The sequence below is a fragment of the Triturus cristatus genome, chromosome 10 (assembly GCF_964204655.1).
Source record: "Triturus cristatus chromosome 10, aTriCri1.1, whole genome shotgun sequence".
Lineage (NCBI taxonomy): Eukaryota > Metazoa > Chordata > Amphibia > Caudata > Salamandridae > Triturus > Triturus cristatus.
This window is the reverse complement of record NC_140593.1, coordinates 881,489,643-881,516,439: the sequence shown is the minus strand read 5'-3', so window position 1 is coordinate 881,516,439 and position 26,797 is coordinate 881,489,643. Positions and strand designations below refer to the sequence as shown.

General features: G+C 46.6%; 1 protein-coding gene across 1 annotated transcript in view; it reads right to left on the bottom strand.

The window, feature by feature from the left end:
- The window catches only part of CCDC12 (coiled-coil domain containing 12), a 384,158-nt gene that overhangs the window by 226,004 nt on the left and 131,357 nt on the right, over positions 1-26,797 (bottom strand). The window contains exon 2 of the mRNA XM_085628558.1: positions 7,093-7,166. Within this exon, the coding sequence (XP_085484684.1) occupies positions 7,093-7,166 (74 nt within the window). The remainder of the gene's footprint in view (positions 1-7,092; positions 7,167-26,797) is intronic.

Below are 26,797 nucleotides of genomic sequence, written 5' to 3'. Positions count from 1 at the left end.
AAAAAATAGAGAAAAAGAAGGAGAAAATAAATGGGCTGGGATCCAACAACGTGTATCATAGTAATCTCTCTTATTTCAGTGACGTCTTCGCCGTTCATGGGAACTACAGTCATCTGCAGATACATTTCTACCTCAAGACGCACTCTTTTCAGAATATATTTTGCTTTTCTTTGCTTTACCTCTTGGATCATCTACCAAGGTGGATTACGCTTTCCTTTTGATAATTTAGAAAATGTTGTTTCATGGTATAAAAAATGAGTAAAAGAAAAATGTTATTTGTTTTTACTGCTTTATTTGCAAAGACTTCCATTTATTTTGCACTGAACAGCTTATGTGAAAGGGTCGAATCTGTAACAGGGGTCCTAAGAAAGTAACGCAAATGCAGCAAATTCCACGGAGATGACCTCTCTCCCCTCTTCATCAACGACCCTTCATAAACAAGCATTTGCAAAGCCAGTAGGTCTCTTCTATGAAACAGCTGTTGGCTTAGTCAAATTTTTTGTAGCCTTGCCGTGCAGCATGGCTGAAAGTGAGGGGAAAAAACGCTATTATGCCGTCAGCACTAGCCACATCACAGCACTTCTTTTTTTTTTACTGGTGGGTGGGCCAGTGGACAAGAACATGGAGGGAGGGAGGGAGGACATGTGTGTAAGGGGGGGGCAACACGGACAAGGGAGGTTGTGGGGAAAAAAGAGCTATGACAGGGCCAGCACTGGGTGCATTATAGGGTGTTTTTCTTTGTTTATTGTGAGTTGGGATGCAACACGGAGAGGGGGGTGGCAGGAGGCCAAACAAAGAGAGGCAGGTAGCGGGAGGTGACAGGGAATAAGGAGGGGCAGGAGGCGGCACAGAAGGATAGAGGGCGAATCCAGGTAGACAAAGACCATTAAGAGAAGGAGGGAGTGCCTGGGAGCAAGAACGTTGACAGCGTAAGGAGGGGCTGGGGGTAAGCTGAAGACCACAGAGGGTGAAAGGGAGGAGCTGGGAGCAAGAAGACAAACAACAGAGGGTCGGAGGGCAGGAGAACAACTCAAAAAGGCACACTCTCAGAGTGGTGAAGACAAACAACAAAGTAGCTCCTAAAAAGATTTGCCTGGAAAGACACAAGGAAGGCGTCCATTCTCCAGGAGAGGGACAAACATAGAAAGAGGAAGGCCATCTATGGCAGCTGGCCAATAAAAAGCAAGGGAATGAGAATGAAAATGAAGACAACCAATAGTAATCAATGGCCCGCCTCTGAGCCTGTTAGAAAACAAAAGGTCCTGAAGAGACAGGCGAGACCTAAAAAGTACACAAGATAACCTCTATACATAGGGAACTTATGCACGCACTAAAATGTTACATGTAACAAATATTCAATAATATTGCTATTTCACTAATAATGTTTTTCAAAAAACAAGTTTTTCAGTAACGCCATGCAATCTGTTATTATTGTCAGTGAAGTGCACAATAATGAATCGCCCCCTACCCAAGTGCTCAAATTGCAGGTGGCAGCAATGCACTTTATGACAAAACATTAAAAAAGAAACAGAAAACAAACAATCTAACTGACTACGCAAAGTGAAGGCAAAATACATAGGTTGTATTTCAAATTAATATAATAAAATTAATCAAATAAGTACATCCTGAACCAGCTTTGTCACTCAAGCGAAAGAAAATATTTTTATAACAATCTGCACAGGTTTTGTACAGTCACTCAAACCTAAGGAAGCCAATGGTAAAGTGGGCTGACCCGTTGCCCCATGCTATTTATTGTGGTGAGTGGAAGCAAAATATGAATGACAATTTAACATACCAATTGATGACGCCGAGACATCTAAAGGGGTCCCAAAAGCCTCACCTACAAAATGGGTTTATGGGTAGCCACATACGTACATGGATGGGCCTGTATAAAACTGCCTTCCTAATTTACTTTACTTTATAGAGATTTAGCAAGCATGCCGTGGGCCCTAATGCAAGGAAGTAAAATCGCCTTCCTGACCTACAGCTTGTATTAGAAAAGACTGCCATATATGGGACGCAGTGAGTACTTCACACCCTTAGGCCTCAGAGGCACAGCATCAGCTACACTGTTGATAGCTGCACCCATGCCTGGAGCTAATGCCTCAAATAAGACACTGGATAGCCCTGCACTATCCGTGGGATTGAGAAGATTTCGCAGTTAGTGCAGGGCTATCAGTTGGTCCAGTGATTGCCCACAGGTAGAAAGTAGATCATGCCATTCAGCACTACAGGGCCCAAGACACCTGCAGCGGCAAAGCTGATCTAAGAGTAGATTATAGGAATTACTGAGCCCCGGCATCATGGAAGCCCATGTACAGCTAGGCCTCAGCAACTGATTGAGCAGGTTACATGAACAATGGACTAACTGCCAGTCATTGGCTTGTGGGTGAGGATGGCCAATTAGGTTTGCCAGGGACTTTCCACAAAACAGGTAGGAAGAAGATCCTGAAGACACTGAAGCTTCTATACCCTGGAGAGGGAGCCCAGGTGAGAAGCCCATTGATCCTCATTGGACTTTTTCTGCTCAAGCCCACAGGGACTGGCTAGATCACTGCTCTTCATCCCCGGAGGAAAAGAAGGAATAGGAAACCGCGACAGGGGGCTGAAATATTTTCGCACTGCCAGCTAGACACAGATGGACAACAAGCAGCTCATGCATTTCAGGGCTATTGCAAGGTTGGTCCTTAGGAGCAAGGCCTCTTGGTGGGCCGTACACCGAAGTGCCATATCAGCCAGGGACAAATCATTCTGAGACCACTAGACTACCTCCTTGCTAGCAGGCCCCAAAACACCAGTTCCACTCACTCAGTAACTAGCCTGCATTCATCCACCTGCGACGAGAATTACAAGTGCAGGAGCCACCTCCAGTTATCACGTGATTGTCTCCAGCACGGTTTTGAAGTCGTAGGAAATGGTCAGCTTAATTTCACGTTTGAAAATAGCATTTCACAGACATGGTTGCGACGGACAAGAGACCTTTTCACCCCTTTTAGTCAAAGCTGTGCATCAGTTGCTCCACAACCTTTGTTTACCAGGTTACTTAATTGTACTGCTTTGGTCATACAAACTGTGTTGAGTTATGTACAACAAGGATCATATGCCATCAGAACCCTCACTTGAGCGACGACTCCTTACTTCACCAAATGGGCCCATCAGTTGTACATCAAGAAAAGCAACAAGCTGGGGCCTAGGGGTGAACACAGAGGGCAGTAGGTTGTCCATGGATATTTTTGCGTTGTTAGCCTTTGGCTCATGACTAATAGACATTTCTTTCCTGCCTGCAAGCAACAGGTAGTGTTGATCAGTTCATGCTTTGTGCTCGGCTGGTCGATTCGCAAGGAGGTGCATAAAGTGCCTGGTGTGGTTTCCCACCTATGACACTTATAGCTCCGACAGCTTTAAAGGTGGATTCGGGTCAGTGAGGGTCACTCATATCTTACATCCCTTACCTGGGAAGAAAACCCTGAACAAGCACTATGCTTTCTCTTGTTATGTTTCTAAAACACACTTAAAATGCCGATCCCTTGCTGGACCCAGCAGCATAGCCAGAGCACCATGGACCCTAATACAGGCAAGACATTTCTCCCACCCAACCCCTGGTTGTGTAGTTAAAAACATCCTCTAGGGTAGGTACAAAGAAGAATTGGTAGAGGTGCAGGATATATGCCCAATAGGAAACAGAGTCCTGACGGAACCACTGAAGAAAAGAGACAGAGCACAGGTATATAACGCTGAAGACAGTGATCCAAGCCCTGGTCAGCTCACGGCTGGATTACTGTAATGTTTTGTATCTGGGTGCTTCTCAATGACGGCTTCTGAGGTTCCAACGGGCTCAGAATTCGGCAGCTTGACTGCTGTTAAAACTTCCTGAACAGGCTTCTTTGGGCCCGCACTTCTTAAACTTCACTGGCTCCCAGTGAAGAAGCGTGTTGCTTTTAAGGCCCTTTGCTACTGCTATAGGATTTTCAGGAGGACCGACGCAACCAATTTGCACCCTCTTCTCACGCCATATTAACCCTTTGAGACATCTCAGGTCCTCTGGGCGTGGTTAGCCCAGGTCCAGAGGGTAAAGAAAGCGTGTATGGGTGGGAGCTCCTTTCGCTATCTGGCACCCAGGCTGTGGAACTCTCTCCCTCTGCAGTTAAGGCACTCGGAGACGGAACGTCTGCTACGGGAAAATCTAAAATCCTGGCTGTTTGGGAACTAGCTGTCGGCTGGTTCTCGTGCTTGGAGCTGTCGTTGGTGTGTCTGACCTTGGCGCTGGGACACTCCTTTGGGAGGAGCTATGTGCTTTATAAGCTGCTTTATTATTATTATTATTATTATGAACAATTCGTTGTTACAATTAAAGTAGGTAAAAGAGACGTGGTAAAGAGGCTTGGCCAGCTAGAAGAGGAGGAATGGGAAGACACCAAGTGGGTACGAAAAAAAAGGGCAATTAGGCCAGTGTCTGTTTATAACTATTACTATACTACACTGAACGTACTGCAGTAGGAGTATAGCGTACTACTGAGGGAATGTGGCCTGGGCAGAACCTTATTCAAAACATGGAGGAAGCATCCTCAAACCATAGATATTGGTGGAAAATTGCGAAGCTACTAAATGAAATAGAAACACAAATTGAAAGGAATGTTGAAATCATGTTATTGCGAACATGGGGTGAGCAGTCATCCTCCAACAACAAAAAGTGGCCATGTGACACTGCTTGGAGTTTCCTTGATAGAACATTGCCAGACTCTGGCGAGGGAGAATGGAGCCAACTTACAGTGAGTAGCTCACAAATACAGAGGATGTCAGCAGAGAAAAACATTTACAATATTAGAGGCTGCCCAAGGGAATTAAAACAATATGGGCTAAATGGTGTAAGACATACAATAGGGAATAATGCCCCCATACGTTCAAACTATCATTGAGGTACGGGAGAATGAGGATACGCTATAGGAGACAAACATTGTGCCGGAAAGCGTTGTATTAAAATGCGTCCTATCAGGAGTAATCCAATGATTTCCTAAAAACCACTCCTGCATAAGGAAATGTAAAGAAAACGAAGACATTTAGCAAAATAATTGATGTAAAAGTACTGCCTAATTAACGGCTAGGATTTAAATTAATATGTAAGAGGCTGACTGGACATAGGTTTGTTTGAATTGTACCCAATGGAAAACAACACAAATTGCTTTTTTTAAAGTTACTATTTGGAGTAAATTGGCCCTCACGTCCCTGGATTTTAGTGCCACTGCACTATTGATAACTACGCCCTTGGCTTCACCCTGCATTTCCACCCAGGATGGAGGAGGGCAGAGTCACCTGTGCGAAGGCGTCAGTCTCCTGTCACATACCTGCTGCATGCTGCAATGCGTTCCACTGGAAAAAAACTCTGCAAACGCAACTTAAGTTTGACAAGATCTTTCATTTAGGTTAATACATGAAAACACGTACATCTAAGACAGTTAAACACGTTTTTTTAATCCTGGCCCAAAGTGTCCGATACTGTTTTATGTGAAGATATAGCCACATGTAATTAACTTATTTATTTTTCAGACAGGGATCATTCTTATATGTAGTCACAGCAGCATAACCCACAGATGTCAACTGAATAATGACATAGTTAGACATGTAAAGGCTTGAACATAAAATCAAAGTGCTTAGCAGGTATGGGCTACTGATACCGATGGATTACAACACCAGAGGGGTGGAGAAGTGAGATAGTCCGAAGATCGGTGTGATTGGGTCGCCTTATTACAGCCATCTACTGTAAGTAGGGCCACTGGAATGATGAGATTCTCTAGCCAGGATGTGTTTCCGCTTAATTATCGATTTGCCACATAAACTACCACCTGCAGCATAATTTGCAGATTAAAGAAAAAATGTTCTAGATCAAATGGACCAGAAGTTACTCAAGAAGCGACTCAAGTGGTGCTGCGTAGTAGCAGACTGTCAAGGTTAACTATTGCCTATCAGCTGCTAAATGTTTTAATCAATTTTTAACTGGTACTAACGAGGTGAAACTTTTGACCAGACAGCATTAATGCATGTTGCAATGGCAAAATAACACCAGCAGAGAATGGCTGGCATTATGCCACATAATTTGCTTTTTAGTGTCATATAACAGTCAATCCTGACGCATAATATGGTTCTCCATTGTCACATAATTACCCTGGCCCTGACTGTAACTCATAACTCACCTACCCAATTGCAAATAGAGGCAGCGAAGCAACGACAGTGAAATTAAGCTGATTGGCGTAAACTAAAGTTCCTTAAATGAAAGATTTAACAATGTATTGTCATCACTCGGCCTCATACATTCATCTTTCCTAGATAAGCATCATTCACTTCCAGGTTGTGTCCAAGATAGTGCTGTAAAACTGCAATTAGTATGTATTGTACAGGGGATTTTTACTGTTGTCTATTGTTGTATATGTTTGTGTCTTATATGGATTTTTTTTAATTCGAATAAAGACTATGATGCAATTAGTAATACTTAGCGTTTTCTGACAGTTGGCCGGCAGTTCGGGCTGGAGTGCTCCGATTGGAGTAGGGTCAAGATTGATTTGCATATGACTGGGTCAAAACTGAGGTGGTGTGTGCAAATTAACAATGGACTGGGATGTGGCACCCAGTAATTTCCTGTGACTGAGATTAATTCAAGTATTACACCCATCACTCTTTGAATACTTCAGTACAACACCCTAAGTGGGACGGGTATGCCCAGACCTGGGTCCTGTGCACACTGTGCCACCAGAGTGACTGACGAGCACCAATCGGGGTGAAATTAGATTGCTCCTACTGCATCGGGGTCTAGACTCAGTTGCATATGACTGGGCCCAAACTGAGGTGGCATGGAGTGCAAAGTAACGATGGACTGCAATACGGCCCTGGCGTAACTGAGAACTTTAGAATGGCCAAATCAAATTATTAAGGAATGTGGCACACCACAAAAGAATACTTTCAACTATACATGGGTGCTTGAGTCTGCATAATATGAAATTCCTCTATTTCGGCTTAAAGTTCAGAGAAAATGTCTTTGATTTTCCTTTAACAGTCAAGATTTCAAAACTCTTACACAAAGGATAAAAACAATAATAGTACCTGTGCTTGATATCGCCTTCTTCTTCCCCCTCTTCTATGAACTGCTTGTTTTCCGGCTCATCATCGTCTTTTGTCTGAAAAGCGAACATGTCAGACTGTTAATACAGCTTCGAGGCACTTGTAAATACGGCTACGCACTGTGGGAATTCGACAACCAACAATTTGACATCGCACCACAAAAAGGACCATCAGACATGTGCAGTCTGCCAATGTCTTCCTATCCTTGACCCACACGGCCTACGTCTCCTGCTGCATCCTTACTTACTTTCTGCGACTGGTCCACTCTCCGCCTGGAGGTTGTGCTGTGCTACCACCCACATCATAACAAACTAGCAAATATTGATCAGGGACAGCAGGTCCAGCCCAGTGCATAGAGCTCTCTCAATTGAGCAGGGCTGGAAGCCAAGGATAACATCTTAGTAACCTGCGCTTCCCGTGATTTACGTTCCTCTACTAAAGAAGACATTGACTTTGGGGTGGAAGAGCATGCACAGACAACGCCAACATCATAACACAAGCATTTTCTGCTTAGAACATATTCCCACCATCACAGGCCCTGATGTACCGTGCAAACAAAAGCAATATTATACCACGACAGGGGTAATGGATCTAACCACAATTCATGTATTAAGATGAATGCTGAATGCAACAAGAACGATATTAAGACTAAAAAGATCAAAATGGAACAAAACCACAACAGACCTTTAATAAACACGAGATTACATTTTGCACCTTAAAAGTTGCTGTGAACAATACGGGATGAACTCAGAGTTTCATTTTAGGTGGGCAGTGATTAAGCATGGAGAAGTAGACCTTCAGTGTAGGTTACCCAACTCAAGTCACTCCTACCTAACAATTTTGTCGAATTACTTGTCAAGTGGGCACGGCGGTGTGAGGCCAGAACGCTTAACTGGAGAGGGGCCGGGTGAATGAAGGGGGCTTTACAGAGGTGTTCCATGTGATCCTCGTTTCAACTGACATGGGGGTAAATGGAGGAACAACACTAAAGTGCCTCTGCGCTTCTATGGACGGTGGGGCTCGTTGAATTGATCAAAAGCATTTAGGGTCAGATGGGAAAATGAACAGAAGTAGTCTTAGCCACCAGTAAGAGGTTGGGCCATGCACAGACAGAGGTGAGCACAAGTCCAAACAGAACCACATGGGCTTTAGAGAGGACACCAGGAACCGTTGGCAATCAGGATAGCACTTTCCCAAAGATCTAGAGCGAGACAGTCTCTTGGAGAGCAAGCCATCATATATTCATTCTTCGAAGGGCTGAACTTGAAAAAGTGTCCATTCGTCCAAGACTCAATAGTAGCTGAATAGGATCAGGAATTCCCATGCCCTTGAGACAAGAGATGGGCAAACACAACAACAGATGACTGGAACGCGAAGGATTGGAAATGGGATAATCACATTCTCTCCCAGTGGCTTCATCTACAGCGGAGCATGAGGCCAAGCCAGGCCCATGGGGGACTCCAGAGTGCTGTGGTCTGAAGCTCATGCTGGCAGAGAGACAGTGGACAATGCAAGCAATCTCAAAAACAATCAAACTTCCTCATCTAGGACCCAGATGGTGTTCTCTGCTTAGAAGATCAACAAGGGCCCTGTGGTCAAAGTCTCTGAGAGATCAAAGACAATAAGCAGAGGCAAAAAGTCTTGCATGCAGTGAACCAAAGAAGCCACAAAAAACTCTTAGGTGATGCTGTGGACATGTAAAACCAAAACCTCATTCATCAAATCAATTTTACAAAAGTGCCGACGGATGGAAGGTCGGCAATTTCACAAGAAAAAAAAGAGCACCCAGGCAGCGAGAGGGTGATGACTGAAGTGCGCACACCTTAAATGGTAAAATATTAACACCCCTTCGCTCTTAGAAGATCGACACTTGCATCCATCAAAGGGACGTTTCAGCAAGACACACATATAACCTTTTTCATGCTTACAGTGTTTGTCAAGAGCAGGGCCGGACATTTTGTTACTTATGTTTGCACCATAATTGCTCAAATAGGTTAACCTCGTCAGCTTGAAAGTTTATCCAAGTTAACATTTGTTTTGTAAAACCGAAGCTTTCTACTTGTTAACTGAGAACATACATACTTTTATCGTTTCCACACATTTCTTTGGACCCACCCTCCAAAACCACGTATTCTCACCTTATTTAAAAGCTCAAAAGGCTGAGAGGTTTTTTTTTTAGAACTTATCTACAGCTATGTTGCGGTTTCCACTAGATATCAGTTATCTTCTGTTCAATAGTGCATATGATCCTGCATAAGAGTTGTGTTCGTACAGGGTGCTATAACCTTTCTGCACAGGATCTATAATATCCAAAAATTGTTATACGTCACCTTAGTGAAACCATGGCTGTAACCAAAGCCCTTGAAACATTGCATTTTTTTTACAGCTGCATGGACCAGGCAGTCCATATGTCAGTGTCAGTCTACACCTTTCCTAAATAGCCGGCCAGGGCACTTACTAAACAAGCAACGGCATAGCCAATAGAGCTGGTGTTGGTTGCCAAATGCATGGCTGTGACAATGTTTTTCTTTAATGTTTTTTATAAAGTTTTATTACAAAAACTTTTTTTTAAAGTTTCTCTGTGTGCGCACAGGCCACCATCAAAACATTGTTTTGTAATAAAGTTTTAAGATGGCTGCCTCATCTGTACGTCACTGAATGTGGCAGAGACGGCCCAGTAACTTTGTCTGGGGAGCTGCTGTTTCATCACAAACGGTTCAATTAGTAAAAACAAAATAATTTTTCAAAGTCCACAATGGCCCACACGTCTCTGGCACTGAAAGGGACTCCTTTCTCAGTGGGAGACAAGATTGTGCATGGGCAGAATGCAGTCACTCACAGACTAAGCAAACAATGGCTCAAGTAGGCTGACCCATTTCGTATGCTGCGGTGTGCGGAAACAAATTTTGAATGACAGCGGAACAGACCAATGGATGAAGATGGCCGAAAAACAAGCCCTGTAGTTATGTGTCGCAGAACAGTGGCTCAACGGGCTGGACTGTTCCCATGAGGCACAGGGTCAAGACTGATTTGCATATGGCTGGGTCTGAACTGGGGTGGCGAAGTGAGCTAAAAAACACTGATGGATTCAACCCAGATCTGTGACGGGGGGGTGAGTGTCTGAAAAGTTTCAGCGCTCTGTCCATCATCTTCTCGCGTTTGCTTTGCTCGCCCTAAGTTGGCAGGATATGCCCAGACGTGGGTCCCTTGCTAATTTTGTCACTGGATTCATGCTAGCCTGGCTGATGAAGGGTGTTACCCCGAAACTGGTCCCAGGATGCTCGTTTCCGATCCAGGGAAGACTTGGCTTGGCAGTTCGGGCTGGACTGTTCCCATGAGGCACAGGGTCAGACTGATTTGCACATAGCTGGATCTGAACTGAGGTGGCAAAGTGAGCTAAAGAACAATGATGGATTCCACCCAGATCTGTGACTAGGGGTGAGTGTCTGAACATTTTCAGCGCTCCATCCATCATCTCCTTGTGTTTTCAACGTTTATGTGACCACACAAAAATCCTAAACACTAAAACTGAGGATGGAAGACGGATGCAAGCTGTAAGCGCCACCCCCCCCCCACCCCCCCAATGTTAGAAAAAAGCCTTTAAATTCCACTTACTAGGGCTCAGCAATTTCTGCTGTTTTACCACAAAGCCTCTTCAAATGGTTAAAAAGTCCCAAAGTATAACATCCCTCCTCGATGGGAAGTAAACACATTGGTATCAAAAGCATTTACAAAGCAATTCCTGTATGATAAAAATTACAAAACTATCTAAATTTGTTTCTGATAATACAACTATTATGCTCTGTCTGCTGTAAGTCTGGAGGTGGAATGCATATCACGAGACAAATTTCTGGATGAACTGCCAATTAAAATGGTTGCAGCCAAATTATTTTTTTTTTTAAAGCCACGTTTTATCGATATAAAAAAACAAAGCACAGCAACACTTAAAGATGTGCCATATATATTAATGCACGTATATTGCAGGACGTTTAAACAGTTACTGTCAGAAGTGCCAAAAATCAATAATCGTGAATTATAAAAAAAAAGTCACAATTGTAAGTCGAAACGTACATAGATCAACTAAAGGTCCGGTGGGCAATGATTTGGCGTGTGACAGGAAAAGACATACCAAGCAATGAACAACGAGTGTGCATACATCTATCTAACCCAAACATTACACACCCCAGCACATCCCCCAGTGACAGGAAAAGGAATCAACTGATAGCAACAAAAGGAGGTATGACACAAGGAGCCCAATGTGGCAGGAATGAAGATCAATGAGGACCCCTCGTAAAAAGCCAGGAGAGCCTCAAGTCCAGCCGGGGGTACAGGCACCAGGTCACCATGCAACTAACAGGAGGGAAGTAGCTACGGGAACATTTAACTGGAGGTCTCATCTGCTCTGAAATCTGCTAGAATTACAACACAGTCTCTCGCCTGTTCAAGGGGGCGCTTGCCCTGGTGTGCTTCGCGGAGCAGCGATATACCCTCCCAGGTCGCCCACCGTACAACGTCTGCCTGCCAGCTTTTAACCCACGGGCCCGCAGCATTTTTCCATAGCATGGTGATCCTAGCTTTACCAACACCAAAGCTAAATCAATAATGCGGTTAGTGAGTTTGTATTTAGCGTGCCGGGGGTAGATGCCCAAAATACAAAACCGGGGGGGAAGGAGTCAGAGTGCAATCAGTGGCCTATGCCAAGAGGCGTACTGCCTCCGACCAGTAGAAGGTTAAGGTGGGGCATCTCCATAGCATATGGAGGATGTCTCCTGAGGCGAATTGACAGCATGGGCAGTCAGGCGATGTCGGGGGAAATATACATTAAGTTTCAAAGGTGTGAGGTATGCTCAGTGCAGGACATAGAAATTGGTCAGTCTAAAGTGACCATTGCAGGTGATTTTGGGTGCCGCCTCCCACATATAGGCCCAATCTCCATTTGTGATGGGGGTTCCTATATCTTCCTCCCAACTTTCCCATAGTAACGCAAGCGGAGAGCATGCATCATCATGCAGAGCCACATAGAGGCGTGAAATCAAGCATCGGACGTTGGAGGCATCGCAAAGGAACAGATCAGGAGGGATTTGGGCTCTACCCCACAAAGGCCCCAAATTGTATGTATAGCTGCCATTAGGGTGCTGTATAACGGAAATTGTCCCACCGGTAAATCATAGTCTGCACAAAGATCATCAAATGATCGCAATATGCCATCAGCGTATGACGCTCCCATCGTGTCCAGCCTCGCCACCTCTCACGCCAGAAGGTAGCCTTCTTCAATGTCCTGCAATGGTGTTTGCAGCCAGTCGTTTAAGTCACTTTGAAGTCTTCGGTCTCGGGGACGCCACACTTAGTCTTTTATTTGTTGAAGGGCTTGATCAGGGAGTTCAGGCACGTGCTGTGGCACAGATGCCTACATTTTTCACTTGGTCACACAATTTTGAAAACAGATGATTTCGCCAACAACAGTGGTGATAGGATTTGTTTATAGTACCAAGCCCCAGCTACTGGACGAGAATAGGCTACAGCCATGGAAGGTGCAAGAAGCAAAACCAACATACTTCTGAAATTTCTTCTGTACTCATCGTCCCCAGTATTTTTCTTCAAAGATAATCTGCTTGTGTTGGACATGGCCCTTCTAAAAATATTTCCCTAAAACCTTTTGATTTGTTTCCTCCTGCTTTTTGCAGTTTCTCTTTTCGTGCTCTTAGGACTCTGGGTACTTTCACACTGTAATGCAGTAAGAAAGCACAAGTGCCCTTTTTCCACATGCTAGGAAGTGGGACTTACTTAATTGTTTTAGGTGTTGTCCCTGGGAGAGTCCTGTAAAAAGATACACCACACACCCAGCGCAGGTACTGAACTGGCTAATAGTGGGACGCAGCACTGATTGTGCCATCCACTGGAATAGCCTGTCAAATATGTATCAGGCCTGCCATTGCAGGCCTGGAGTTGCGCGGTTGCGCCTAGGCTCAGGTTGGCATTTCTCACTTATTAGCCAACCCTGAGTGGGCCTTTCACTACCACAAGACCACCCCTAGTGTAAGCTCTGAGGGGCGGAACAAGTGGTAGGTGAAAGGCAGGGCAGATACACATGGTTGTTCCATGTCCAGGTAGAAAAGAACCTCCATGTGTGTTTTCCCTACCTAGGAAATCTGCTCTTCCAATTGGCCACCACTGGGGTTTTGCTGATTCTCTGCTTGTGGCCTTAGGGCTCTAGGCACTTTCCCACTGTAAATGGAGTGTGAATGTGCATGCGCCCTTCCTACTCACATTAGGAAGTGGTGCTTACTTGATGTTTTAGGTATGTCTCAAGCCTGCCATTTCAGGCCTGTGTGTGCACACTTGCATGTATGATGTGACATTGCCGGCCTGTGTGTGTACTTGCACCAATGCCCAGCTTGGCCTTTCTAAACCACTGGCCAATCCGGAGGGGACTTTTCACTACCACTAGGACACCCCTGGGTAAATCTTAAGCAGTGAAGCAAGTGGTAGGTGAAAGGCAGGGCAGATGCATGTGTGTTCACTGCTCAGGTAATGAAGAATACCCATATGTGTTTTCACTACCCATGGGGTTTGCTCTTCCAAACAGGTTAACATTGGGGAATGGTTGAAATTACTTCAAGCTGCATTAGTGGCTTACAGTGGAGCAGCCTCATAATGTTTCCTATCATTGGATTCACAATGACATACCCTCTCCTGTGGTAAAGAGGGATTTGTCATTAGTAGCTTAGAAATGCCACTTCTGGAAAGTGGACATTTCTCTACTCTAAAACTTTGTGTGCCTTTTAGTTTGACTCCAGTCCACACTGGAGGCTGGGGGCGCACAACTGTTCATTCCCCAGAGACATCTATAAACATAGGACATGCAACTGGAACAACAGACCTCTGCCATCTGAGGGCCTGGTTGGATAGATTGGAGGGAGAGGTTTTGACACTTGGTCTATGGGAAGCCAGATCATGGCCCCAATAAAGATTAAGATCTGCATTCCATGACCCAATGATACACAGGACTGAAATTTCGGGGAGACATCTGTGGTTCAAAGGGAAACCCTCTGAACCATCCCTCAACTTCAAATACACACTACAGTACAACTACTGGTGCTGTACTTCAGCAGGGTAGAGATACCGGAGATCCTGGAACTGCGTGGTACACACTGCCCGAGGAATCTGTTGTGCACAAGGAGGATTACAGCAATTGGAAGGGACTGTGCACCCTTCCTGAATAGTGGCTGGCCTGGGCTGACTAACTGCTGCTGTGTGGCACCCTGAAATGTGCTCTCCAAGGGCCTGTTGGCTTGCCCCCTGCTTTCTTGTGGAGGTCTCAGGGGCATCACATCATTTACCCGTGACAGCTGGAAAGCAGTGCCCTCTTAAGTGCCCACATTGTCTGCTGGATCCCAACTGGTAGCGCGGCATGAGTGTGGAACTAAGACTTGTATCTAGAGACCAGATTGCCCTCTGCGGAGCCCCAACAGTACTGCCTAAATCTAAGGAGTGAAGCCCCTGCATCGTGGGGCCTCAACATGCATAATCGTCTTGTTGGTGGTGAACGGATTCACCATTTGCGTGACCCCGCATGGCCCGCTTCATCAATCGTGCCACATCTCTCTCGTGCGACACGCCAACTGCATGATCATTGCGTGCGGTGTCCGATTCACAGGTTCCGCCCCTCGAAGGTGAGTGCGTACCCAAAGTAGTGCCTCATTCTACCTCGTGTGGCACTGCTGAACGTGCATCTGTGTGGGTGACCGAATTGTCTGGTGCGACCCGTCTCACCGGACATTGTGCCTCATTTCCAGGGAGGTACAGAATTTGCAGCTCTTCTGTGTGTGTGACCGGAACGTTCTGGTGTGACTCAGCTCAACGTGCACCAGACGTTGTGCCTAATTTCCAAGGAGGTACTAAGTTTGCGACTCTTCATTGTGTGTGACCGGAACGGTCTGGTGCAACTCGTATCAATGCGCACCAGATCTTGTGCCTCATTTCCAGGGATGTGCGGAGAAGCAGATTTGTGTTCAGTCGTGCCGGATTGCCTGGGTGCTACTCTGATCAAATTGTGTCCGACGGGGTGCCTCCTTCTTCCTAGAGGCTCCCATGCTTCATCCCCCTTTCATTGATTGTTCCTTTTGTCCCTCCAGTGCGGGGGACCAACTGCCCTCTCATTACCCAGCCTGATGACCATATGTTGCCAGGTAGTACTGCCCAGATCGGGCCTGGGTGGTGTTAGTAACTACCGGGCTAAGGAATGCTTCAAAGCACGATCGGCAGTGGGACAAGAGACTGCGTGAATACCCCCTCCCCCACCCCTGGTGCTTCGCAGAACTAGGCTGGTGTTAAAAGGCACAGTGTGGTATCCTTTGATTGAACAACTATCACCTGAGCCCGTTTTTGCTCCACATAGCATGGGTGACCTTCCCAAGTAATGGCCAAACCTCCATTTGTCGACAGCCGCCTAATTAGCCCTGCTGCCTACCCTACCTTCTTCCCTGGGACCCTGACTACGTGCAACTCCGGTCGCGATCGGCCTAGAATTAGGGGGAAGGTTTTCTTTATCTCGAGTTCAGGGGTATAGGGTAGTCTGGGTTAGCTGAATGGTGTAGGAGGGCTTGGGCCATGGGGTCTTCATGTGCATGATCAACTGATTTGCTGAATATCAGTTGCACCGCATTTAGGTGGTGTGTGGGTGAGTGTGCTCCATACGTACCTGCCTGATATCCATGGCACCACGTATCAGTGCTGAGTGTGGGAGTGACTGCCTGTTATTAATTACACCATGTGGTGGTGTCACTTTACACGTTGATTCCTTGCCAAACAAATACTACGTTTGACAATGTGTTATACCCATGTGGCCTTGGTCCACGGTGCTGTTTAAAAGTGTTGTAAATATCTGTGTGTACACATTTCTGATATCATTGTGATCAGGGGTGCACCCTATAACTGTGTGGTATTGAATTCTAATAATTGCCACGGTGGGCCTAATTCTGACGTTTTGCACCGCATGTGGGTGCTAGGGGGTAAAGTAGGATCTTTTCCAAGTGTGCAAATTACTGATCTCATTTTAACACAGTTGGGCTTAGTACTGCCAGTGATATTTCCACATGTGATTTGTGCCCAGAAATACATGATGTTCATGTTGTATTAATTAATGTGTGTGCTGAATACAAACTTTAGTTACATACACCATGTGTGAAGTCTCTTTTGTGCTGCTCAGTGCATTTATTGTGTGAGAGTGTTGTACCAATGCTTTACACATTGCCTCTGTGATAAGCCCGATTGCTCAGTGCCAAGCTACCCAAGGGTGAGCCCAGGTTATACAGTGAGTGTAAACACCCACTCCTGATGGGAGTGGTCGGTTCTGCCTGGCAAGGGCATCACCTTAGTCAAATAGCATGTGCCAGTTTCAACAGCTTGACAGTTTCTTTTTCTCCAAACGAGTACAATGGAACCAGGTTTGCCCCGAGCCGGAGGGATAGTTTCTCAAATCCCTTCGGCTGCTTTAGGATGACACTGTGCTTTCCTTGTATACGACAACGACTCCGCAGCTCCTCCAACCACAATGACCAGTGCCATTCTTGGAGAAGATGTAGTCCTTTGTATCATGATTCACAGGACCTATGCCGCTAGACATCAAGTACTCTCTCAGCAGAAGGAACCAGAAGTTTCCAGTCAAAGTAGCAAGATGGGGTATGATACCAGGAATCATCACAGACAAACCAGTGACTACAGTACTAAAGTTGCGGAATGCACCCAAACCCATGATCCTGTGAACATTATAGCCAAATATGTAATTTCTGCTTGCGAGCAAGTTGTGAGTTTTAACCAACCATACTGGGAAGTAGTCCCATAAGTATTTCCAAACAGTCCAACTTTTGACCCATTTCGACCTTCTTCCACCTTTATTTGGTGTATTTCAGGCAGAAACCAGCAAAGCCAGATATAGGACAGCGATTACCTCGCAGGCCTACCGATTAAGCTTCAATGAAGGTCTTCATGGTGAGGCCCTAGGCTGCCCCGATGTAAGGATGCTCATGCAGGGGAGCAGGGTGTAACGCTGTTGCCACCGTCACAGCTTCTCCCTTCAAAAAAAACAATTTATATTTATACACACCTTGTAAGACCCATCCTTGAGAGAGATGGAATTATACATTTCAGTTCTCTCCAACACTTAAGAATGTACCATGGCTATCTTGTGAACAGCTGTGTCTCCTCCGCTAAGGCGGAGAGGCGTCGCCCCACTGCTTTTCAGCAGTGCAAACAGGGAAAAATTTAATGATAACACAATGGTATTATCATTTTATTTTTCTGTGCTGAAGCCAGTTTTGGGCCAGGGTGTGGCTTGGCTTTCGTCACAGCCAGCAGGGGAGGAGTGATTGCTACACTTAAGTGCGCTTGACGATCTGGCTGGCCGTCTTCGGCCGGCCAAATAGTCATGCGCACGTAGCATGTTCTCCACCCGGCTGTATTGCACAGCCTTCGTGGAGAATATGCACAGACTCCAACTCCCTGTCTGAGCGCCGAACCATGCCGCTCAGACCAATCACAGCGCTGCTGTCATACTGGTGACAGCAGCGCTGTGATTGACTTAGGGGACCCTGTGTGCTTCCTGCTTACGGGTAGAGCAGCGGAGAATGGACGGCAGCCGTGCAGAGGTAAGTGAAATTTTTTGTTTATCCCTCCACCACCCCCGCTCGTACCAAACTCCACTGCTTGTGAACTGTACACAAGTATGCATCAAGAATTCAATAAAATACTCCGTAACACAATGAAACATCATCCAGTAAACACCCCACTGCTGATTGGATTTAAAGAGCTTCTGCGGAACTAACAAGATACTGTATACTCAGTTATCACAATACTCAGATCCAGAGATGGCCAGAACACATACCAGTTCTTCCAATGGTACATACTTAATTTGATAAAGCTCTCCAACTACTTAAACCAAAAATAGTTTCTCAGGTCCATCCATGCCTGATGTGCTGCTCCAGTCAGGTTTTTGGTTGATTTCTAGGACTTGTAGTCTTGTTTATTCCATTTTTTTTTAAAAGTACTACAAGTCCCAGAATTCAAAGAAGAAACCTGGACTAAAGCAACACATCATGCATGGGCCTAGGAAACTTGGCAGCTATGCAAACAACTATATCACCAGTTGTATGATAGAGGCACGCATGGCTAAAACACTTGTGCCTCTACCACGCAGCACGAACCACGAATTCATCTTAACCACGCATTCCTTTACCATGCGTGCCTTTACCATGCAGTTTCGTAGTAAAGGCATGAATGGTAAAGGGGTATGCGTGGCTAAGGTCGCCACTACTCCGACCCTCCCTCCCTCCCTCTGCCCTAAGCAACAAACCCCCTTCCTGCCCCCCCGGCCCTGAGGCCCAAATATCCCGACCCTCTCCCACCCCAGCGCTGTCCCTAACCCTTAACATTCACTACCCCGACCCCCTTCCACCCTCCGTGCTGTCCCTTAAACTGACCTAACCCCTTCAACTGCCCTTAGGCCTTAAACCCCAACCGCTAATTTAAAAAACTACCCCGACCCTCTCCATCCCTGAAAACTACCCCAAACCCCCCAGCCCGGAAAACTCCCCCCCCCCCCCCAGCCCAGCTGCACTTACCTCATCGGGTCCTCTGGCTGTCTTCCTGGTGAGGTCTACCTGCTTCCGCCCAGCAGCAGCAGCTAGACCGCGAACTGCCTTAACAAGGCATATGCGTGGTTAAGGCATGCGTGGTTACGCTTGCGATGTTCGAACACGTGTGGCTATGGCTGTGATGTTCCGACTGTTTCCCATATCAACGTACCACCAAACATATACACATATATTAACCATACCCCCACTACTGATGATTCTACGCCGGTATGCGAAGTATTCTGCAAAACCAGGGAATGAATGTATAGAATAAGGCACAGCGGAGAGGCATTACAACACTATTAACTTAACACAATTTAACTGCTGTTTCTGTACAGTCTCCGAGCCTTTAAGGTCGTACTTGGTGTCAAACCCACTAACAGGGCTCATTTATTAGTTTCAGGCACAGGATGGAACCTCGGCGATGATGGCTCACATTTTTATCCTTCACCAGTAGATGGAAATGGGGATTCTGACGTGGATATATATTAACGCCTATTATGGAGGCGCCATTTAGTGTTAACCCCTGTTCAACCCCTCTCTGTCCTAACGCGTGAGATGAGGTTTCACCGTCATGTTGTTCTGTATCCGTAACAAAAACGCAAGGACAAAATACATAGGTCGAGCGGAAATACAACACGCCTGAAACCCTCAATTGAATCAATGTTTCTTTAAAAACAAGTAAAACTTGCGGTGGGAAGAGTTTACCTCTCTATACATTTGGGATTTAAAACCATTCAATGGGTAAAGGCACGTGAAGCGAAAACAAACATCTCATTTTTCACCGTGGCTCACAGAAGGATAGGGACACTTGGGCAGAACAATGCTCACGCCGGAGGCGGAGGAAGTTGCTGCAACTGTCAAATGACCCAAGGAACTGACTTGTCCCCCATCCGCAACACACTGCCAGGCAAAGTAAAGAGATGGAGGCGCTCGTCAGACCCAAGTGTTGGAAAGAGTGTCCAGAGCACCAGAGCTGCAGGATCGGGGGTGGACCCCTAAAACCATGTGCAAGTTACACACCGACTAACAAGAGATTGCTAAGGGTTTATAAATTAGTGGGTGTACAATGTGTTGGGCATCCTGGAATGCGGAATAACATGCACATGATATTTGCTCATTCTTACGTTCACAAAAGGCACTTCTGTGCTACTTGCTCATGTAATTTGCACCAGGTTTTACCCGCTGCAGATCAAGGGAGCAAACACCCGCGGTTTGCACCTCCACTATAATTCCGTTTTTGGACACCAACTGAAGTTTGGCACCCACTGGAATTTGCACACAAAATGGCATTATTGACCCGATCGTGACTGGGGCCAAAACCGAACAAGCCTGCACCCCCCCCCCCCCCCCCAAATGATTAAAGACATACTTGAGACCTGAAATTCAATGTTTATTGAATTCAAGCTTTGTGGGCCAGGGCACCAACACTAAAATCTGGGGTGAATGGGTGGAGTTGGGAAGTATCGTTGCGGAGAGGGGGCGGAGTGAGTCGGATCCACTTTTGATAATTGTTTTGTGCTGGGTCTAGCTGCCTTAGTCACTGAGAGAGAAGACAATGTATTCATGTCTATAATGACTTTGTGGAAACGGGTGAATATCTAAGTTGATTATGTGGAAGGATGACTATGTCCTGCTTTTTTTTTTTTTAAATCAATAATATGGTTTCATTAATTAATAATGTATAGTTATAAGTATCCTTCTGAAAGCTCACAATTATTGCAGTCTGTCACTCATCTTTACCCTTATGCGTTCAATCATCCACCCATTGATTCATTCTTACATTCACTCACCCACCCATCCCAGGCGCTCAACACCCATTGGGCAAAACGGGCTTCAGCCTCCGACCCCCCCCCCCCCCCATTAGCTGCCTTCAGCTGGGCTGCCCAGGCTGTAGTTGGCGCCTGCCAGCCTGACCTTCAGTAGGATGACCAACCTGTCATGATCCCTTCAACGGACACCTTTTGTCAGTAATTTTGGGCATTTTTGAAAAGCGTCAACTCCCTGATGGGGCCGCCTCACACTCTTGCTAGGAGCACAAGAGCAGCCCCACCCCGCCCATTGTCATTCTGTCTGTGGCTGATGATTGTCACATACACAATGACAATGGGCCAGTCCGGGCTGTTACAGCATGTGGTGGGTCTCCTCCTGCCTTGGTCTAGGGGAGGGCAGGGCATGCTGGTTTAACAGTACATAAAGAAAAATGTTGCTCCTCACGAAATGAAAGAAATGTACAGAATCCATTTCATGTATAGAAGCCAGCAAAAGAAGTTTAAAATGAGGGGTTATGGGTTTTTCAGAGTCTCATCCTTTCAGAACTGAAGCAGTCTCAATATTATATACAACGAAGTCATAGTTGCAGCTTTTTTATTTTACGCAACTATCAACAATTGACAAAGCCAATAGTCCTGGCTTGTTGTAGGTGTGACAATAACAGTAGTATCAGAAAACCAGTCGGGCAGCACACTAAGCTAAGCTCAGATTTTTAGCTAGCCTGTTTTAAGCCACGCCCTTAATTACATCAGACACACCCTTGGAGAGACCCCCAAGTTTTTTCACCCCTCTTAAAGCCCTAGAAACAACACCATGTCACAGTCACCTCAGGTCCCAGCACTGGACAGCATGCATCACTCATGACTTCCAAGTTTTCAGATTGCCTATATGCAGGGGCATAGTGAACCCTCCCCAAGGGTGAAGTTCTTGATAGGCCTCTTCAGTCTGTAACTATGCAGACAAAGGCTGAGCTCATAATTAATGTGAAAAGATGGGGGAGTAAGTAAGTGAATGGATGGGTAAATGGCTGTATGGATTAATGAATGGATGAGTGAAAAGGTGAATGGATGGATAATGAGAGAAAGGATGGATGGGTGAGTAAGTGGAAGGATGCATGAGAGAAAGGGGTAAATAAACAGATGTATAGGTAGAATGGTGGATGTTTTGGTAAAAGGGTGAATGGATGGGTAAAAGGGTGGATGGATGAGTGAAAGGGTGGATGATGGGTGAGTGAATGGGCGGATGGATGAGTGAAATGATGGATGGATTTATGAATTGATAAGTGAAAGGGTGCATGGATGGATAGATGAGTGAGAGGGTGGATGTATGGATGGGTGAGTGAGTGAAAGGGAGTGTATATGGGCAAAAGGATGGATGGATGAGTGAAAGGGTGGATGGATGGATGAGCGAGTGATAGGGTCAATGGATGAATTCATGAGTGGGTGGATTATTGGGCGGATGGATGGGTGAAAAAATGGCTAAGTGAAAGGGGGATGGAGAGAGAGAAAGGGAGGATGGATGGATGAGTGAAAGTATGGATGAATGATTGACAGGATGGATGGACGAATGGGTGTATGGATGAGTGAAAAGAAGGGTGTAAGGATGGATGAGTAAAAGAATGCGTAGATGAGCGAAAGGGAGGGCGAAGAGCTGGAAGACCAGATGGGTGGTTAAGTGAAATAGTGAATGGATGGGCGAATGGACGGTTGAGTGGGTGAATGTATGGATGGATGAGTAAGCAAAAGGATGGCTGAATGGGTGAGAGGGTATGGTTGAATGGATGAGTGAATGGGTGAAAAGATGGATGGATGGATGATGATGCATGAATGAGTGAAAGGGTGGATGGAAGGATGGATGAGTGAAATGATGGCTGGAAAGATAGATTATGGATGGATAGGTTTGGAAATGGTTGAATAGATTTGGATATGGATGGGTTAACAGATGGAAGGACAGAATGAATGGCGAAAGACTCAATAATGGATGAAAGAATGAATGGATGCCACACACCCGGGTGACTCAAACCGGCACATGACGTCAGGTAACAAGCTCGGAACTCAGGCTTGAAATGCTCTTTCTGTCTGCCAAAAAGAAGAAACAAATTTCTTGTACGGCGCCGTGGTACAAGAGACGTTCCACTGTTGTGCCACTGGGCGGCGCTGCTTTCAAGCCACCTGGAAACAGTGCAAGCAACTCCCACCAGCCCGAGGCCATGAGAGATGCAAGATGGCATAGATGTGTGCAGCCCTTCTGCAGGGAAATACAGGCAAGGAAACATAACCTACACTTGCAGACATCAGCACCAACGTGACTCGAGTCACTTCCACCACAAATGTTTTTTTCTAAAAAAATGTTGCACTCCTTGCGCTTTGGGCAACCACCCCTGTGGCCCCGCCCATGCTACGCCACTGCCTACTAGTATGGAGGACATCTGATTCTTACACCTAGTGTACGCTGCTCCACTCTACGCTGCTCCACTCTAGTCCATCCTACTCCACTAAACTCTACAGCACTCCCGCCCACTGTACGCCACCTCAGATCCCTCTACTCCACACTACAACACTCTTCTCCACCCTGCCATTCCATACCACTCCACACCACTCTAAGACACATTACTCCACATTACTCCAGGACACCCTATGCCACTCTACTCAGAATTTCCCCAATATGTCTTTGCGACCAGACAGGTGCACTGTGTGGTTGGATGAGAAATAAAAAAGCGCTATGACACAGCCAGCGCTGGGCGCGTCATAGTGCTTTTTCTCTGGAGGACGGGAAAGACAGGGCAAGCAACAACAATGCGTGTAGTGGGTGGTAGGGCCGTGGCAAGCAGCAATGGGGTGGGGACATAGCAAGCAACAGGAGAGGAAGCGAGGGCAGCGGGACAGTGCAAGCAGCAACACAGGAGGGGCAGGAACACAGGGCAAACTACAAAGCGGGAGGGGCAAGCAGCAAAGCAGGAGGGGTCGATGGGACAGGGACAAGCAACAAGGGACCCGGCACACTAAATAAAAGTATGTCTGAAAGCGCGAGCAGTGGAAGGAAGGACACTGTTCAAGGAAGCAGTGTCCATGCTCCAGGTGAGGGATAAACAAACGAAGAGGAAGTGAAGCTGCCAAATGCTGACCAAAGAGAAGCAAGGAAATTAGAGTGACAATGAAGCCAACCAATGGTAAGCAATTGGGAGGCTCTAAGCCCCTCTTAACTGAACAAAATATCTTTCAGGCAACAGCACATGTGCAGTCTCAGACAAGACCTAAAAACTCCTTAACCCATCACTAACGTGAATATTTTTGTTCCTTTTGTTAATGCAAATGGTACCTTTAACTTGCATTGTAACCGTTTGTTGGTTTAATGTGTATGAGTTCACAAAGACACATACGGGACGTGCTCTGCTACGTAAAATGCAGAAATTACAGCTACAAATGTGTTCTCTAAAACATAAAATAAAGCCTACAATAGAGGTCTGTCAGAGTAAGCTACTTAGGGCATGTTTTAATGTTTTAGTTCTATCTCGTTCCCCGGTGGTTACTGTTTAAGAAATGTGGCAAGGGTCAGAGCTGCCAAATTTAGAACTGGGGAACCAGGTTGGAGTCTAGGTGTGGGCTCAACATCCTGTGATCATGGGCAAATCACTTAATCTCCAGTGCCTACCCCCAAAAAAAGTATCCTTGTGCAACTCAACTGGCGCTCATGTAAAGGTCCCCAACACGTTCGAGTTTTTAATTTGCGCTATATAAAACTGCAAAAAAACACAAGAAGAGAAGTAGGGAGGTTGTAAGCAATAAAATAAGAATAATGATACCACCAACGAATACCACATCAACCCTAGCCGGAGAGGGTTAGGAGTTAAAATAATAGGTGTTAATCCCTTACATTGGCAGCAGTGTAGGATGAAAGGTTGAATTGGTCTCAGGATTCAAACCTGCATGAAACTAACACACGTATAACCCACTGAGCTATCTCATTGGCTTCCCACTGGCTGTATCCCGAGCTCGCTAATAAATGTTAGAAATACCCGCAGCAGCTGGACAGGCTGTGAAATGCGAAGGAGTGAATCTTTTTTGGGAGGGCGGTTAGAGGTTTTGGCGCCTGGTACATCCAGCTTCACAATGTGAATCGTAGGCTTGGCTGCACGTGGTTTTGTTTACTGCCTTATCGGTGGCCTCTGACCCCATCGTCCATCACCTGTTTTAGAGTATCCACCAGTGCCAGGAGCCCGGGCCAAGAATCTGCCTCACAGCTACAAGAAATGTGATTTTGGTTCATCAATCACGTTATTTTACCACAGTTCTTGGAACCAGAAGGGCTAAAGGCGGCAGCAAGGGCCGGACGGGGCTGGGGTAGGATGTGGCGCTGGCGGCTGTTGTTGAGAAGGCCTCTGAAAGATAATGTTCAAGTGGAACATAAAGTGAGCTCTGCCTTACAGAAGCAGACCCTAGAGAGAAACGGGACACGTTTGAATTAGAAATGCTCCGACCCAATTACATTTCCCCTCAATCCTAGCTAGTACAAACAATGGAAACAGAGATTTTGTGGTAAGTGGCCACTTGTGTCTCAAGTCTCACCGAATGACAAGGAATCTCACACAATAGAACTCATTTTCACCAAAAGAATGGCAATCCCAGGGCTTGAACACAGCCTCATTCATTGAGTTCCAGTCTCTCCCTCCCTCCACCTGGTGCCGTTACTCGCCGGGCCTGTCGCACTCCTTGGGGCATTGGCATATTCACTGAACTGAGTGATTAGCATTGGAGCACCCAATAACTCAGTCAGGTGAGGCTATATCACGTCCTGAAGCACAGTGACACTCGCTGGGTGCCAGTAAGGCTCGTTGGACAACAGACACCCTCCTGGCCAGCCTTGGGTATCTGCATGTGTGGAGCGCATATAGGTACTTTTTTTTTTTTAAACTTTATTTTTCGTTTCAACAAACCACCGTAATACTCCCCCCTCCCCCCGACATCAGAGCACGGCAGTACATACAGGTCCAATCAAAAAAACATGTATACTTCTGTGGTACCTCAAAGTGAGACATGGCCCAAGCCATAACATGTGAGTAACTGGTCCAGCCCCATTCATTATCATACAGGAGCAGCCTCGCCGTCATCGCCCCCCCCCCTCCCCCTCAGAAAGTAGCAGGGAATACAACTCTCCACTCGTTCCCTCCGACTCACTCTGCGACCCTTGTCCCTCCACCACCAATCCCTCCATACACAGAGCTCGCCACGCCAGAAGGTCCTCCTGCAATTTTTCGTCCCTCCGAGAACACTGCATGTGTGTTTCTTCCGCCAGCGTCCATTCCCTCACATCCCTGAGCCACGTATCAAGCGCCGGGGCTTTCCGTCCCATCCAGGTAATTGCGACCCTGCGCCTCGCCAAGACCAGCATTAACTGCAGCAATTTATAGGCTAATTTCCGTTTCCTTGGTTTGGGAACCAGGGCTAACAGGCAGTGCAGGGGTGTCCGTTGGAGTCGGAGGCCAGTGGCAGCCGCGATGCGGCCTACCACTCCTACCCAGAACCGCTCGACCAGCGGGCAGTCCCAGGCCAAGTGTAAAAACCCCGCCCCTGCCGTGCCACACCGAGGGCAGTCGTCGCCCCTGCCCGTTCCAAATCTACTCAGCGCCTGCGGAGTAAGGTATGTGCGGTGCATAAAGTTAAAATGGGTGAGCTTAAACCGCGCATTACAGGACACTTGCCTCGTCAATGCTCCGATTCGCGTACGTTGCCCTTGATCTAATGGCTCTCCCAAGTCCGCTTCTCAGGCCGCCCACGCCGGAGGCTCCGGAGGAGCCGAGTCACGTTTCATCGCCGCATATAACAATGCAATCAATCTGCGGCCCCGGCCGCACGTCAAGATTACATGAAGGGTCTGGGTCATCGAGGGCATTTCCGGGCACTGCGGCCAGACCGAACGCACCACAGCACGCAGCCCTTGATAATGTAGGTATTGTCCCCCACGAAGGCCATAAAATTCCTCCGCTTGCTCAAATGACAGGAAGATGTCCGAGGGGTACAGATCTGCCAACACTTCGCAACACCTCTCCTTCCAGTCCCGGTAGGACACCTGGCGTTCCAGGTCCACCATGGGGGCCAGTATCCAAATTGGTAATTCCCTATGAAAGGGTGCCACACCTAAGACCCGCTTGACAAACGGCTGCCATACCTGAGCCGTATGTGTCACCACATAGGGCAACGCAGCATCCGCCCCCGACCCTCGCATCAAAGCCAATTGAAGGTCCTTTGCCGTAGCCCTTCCCGCCAATAATCGCGTCTTCCACATGT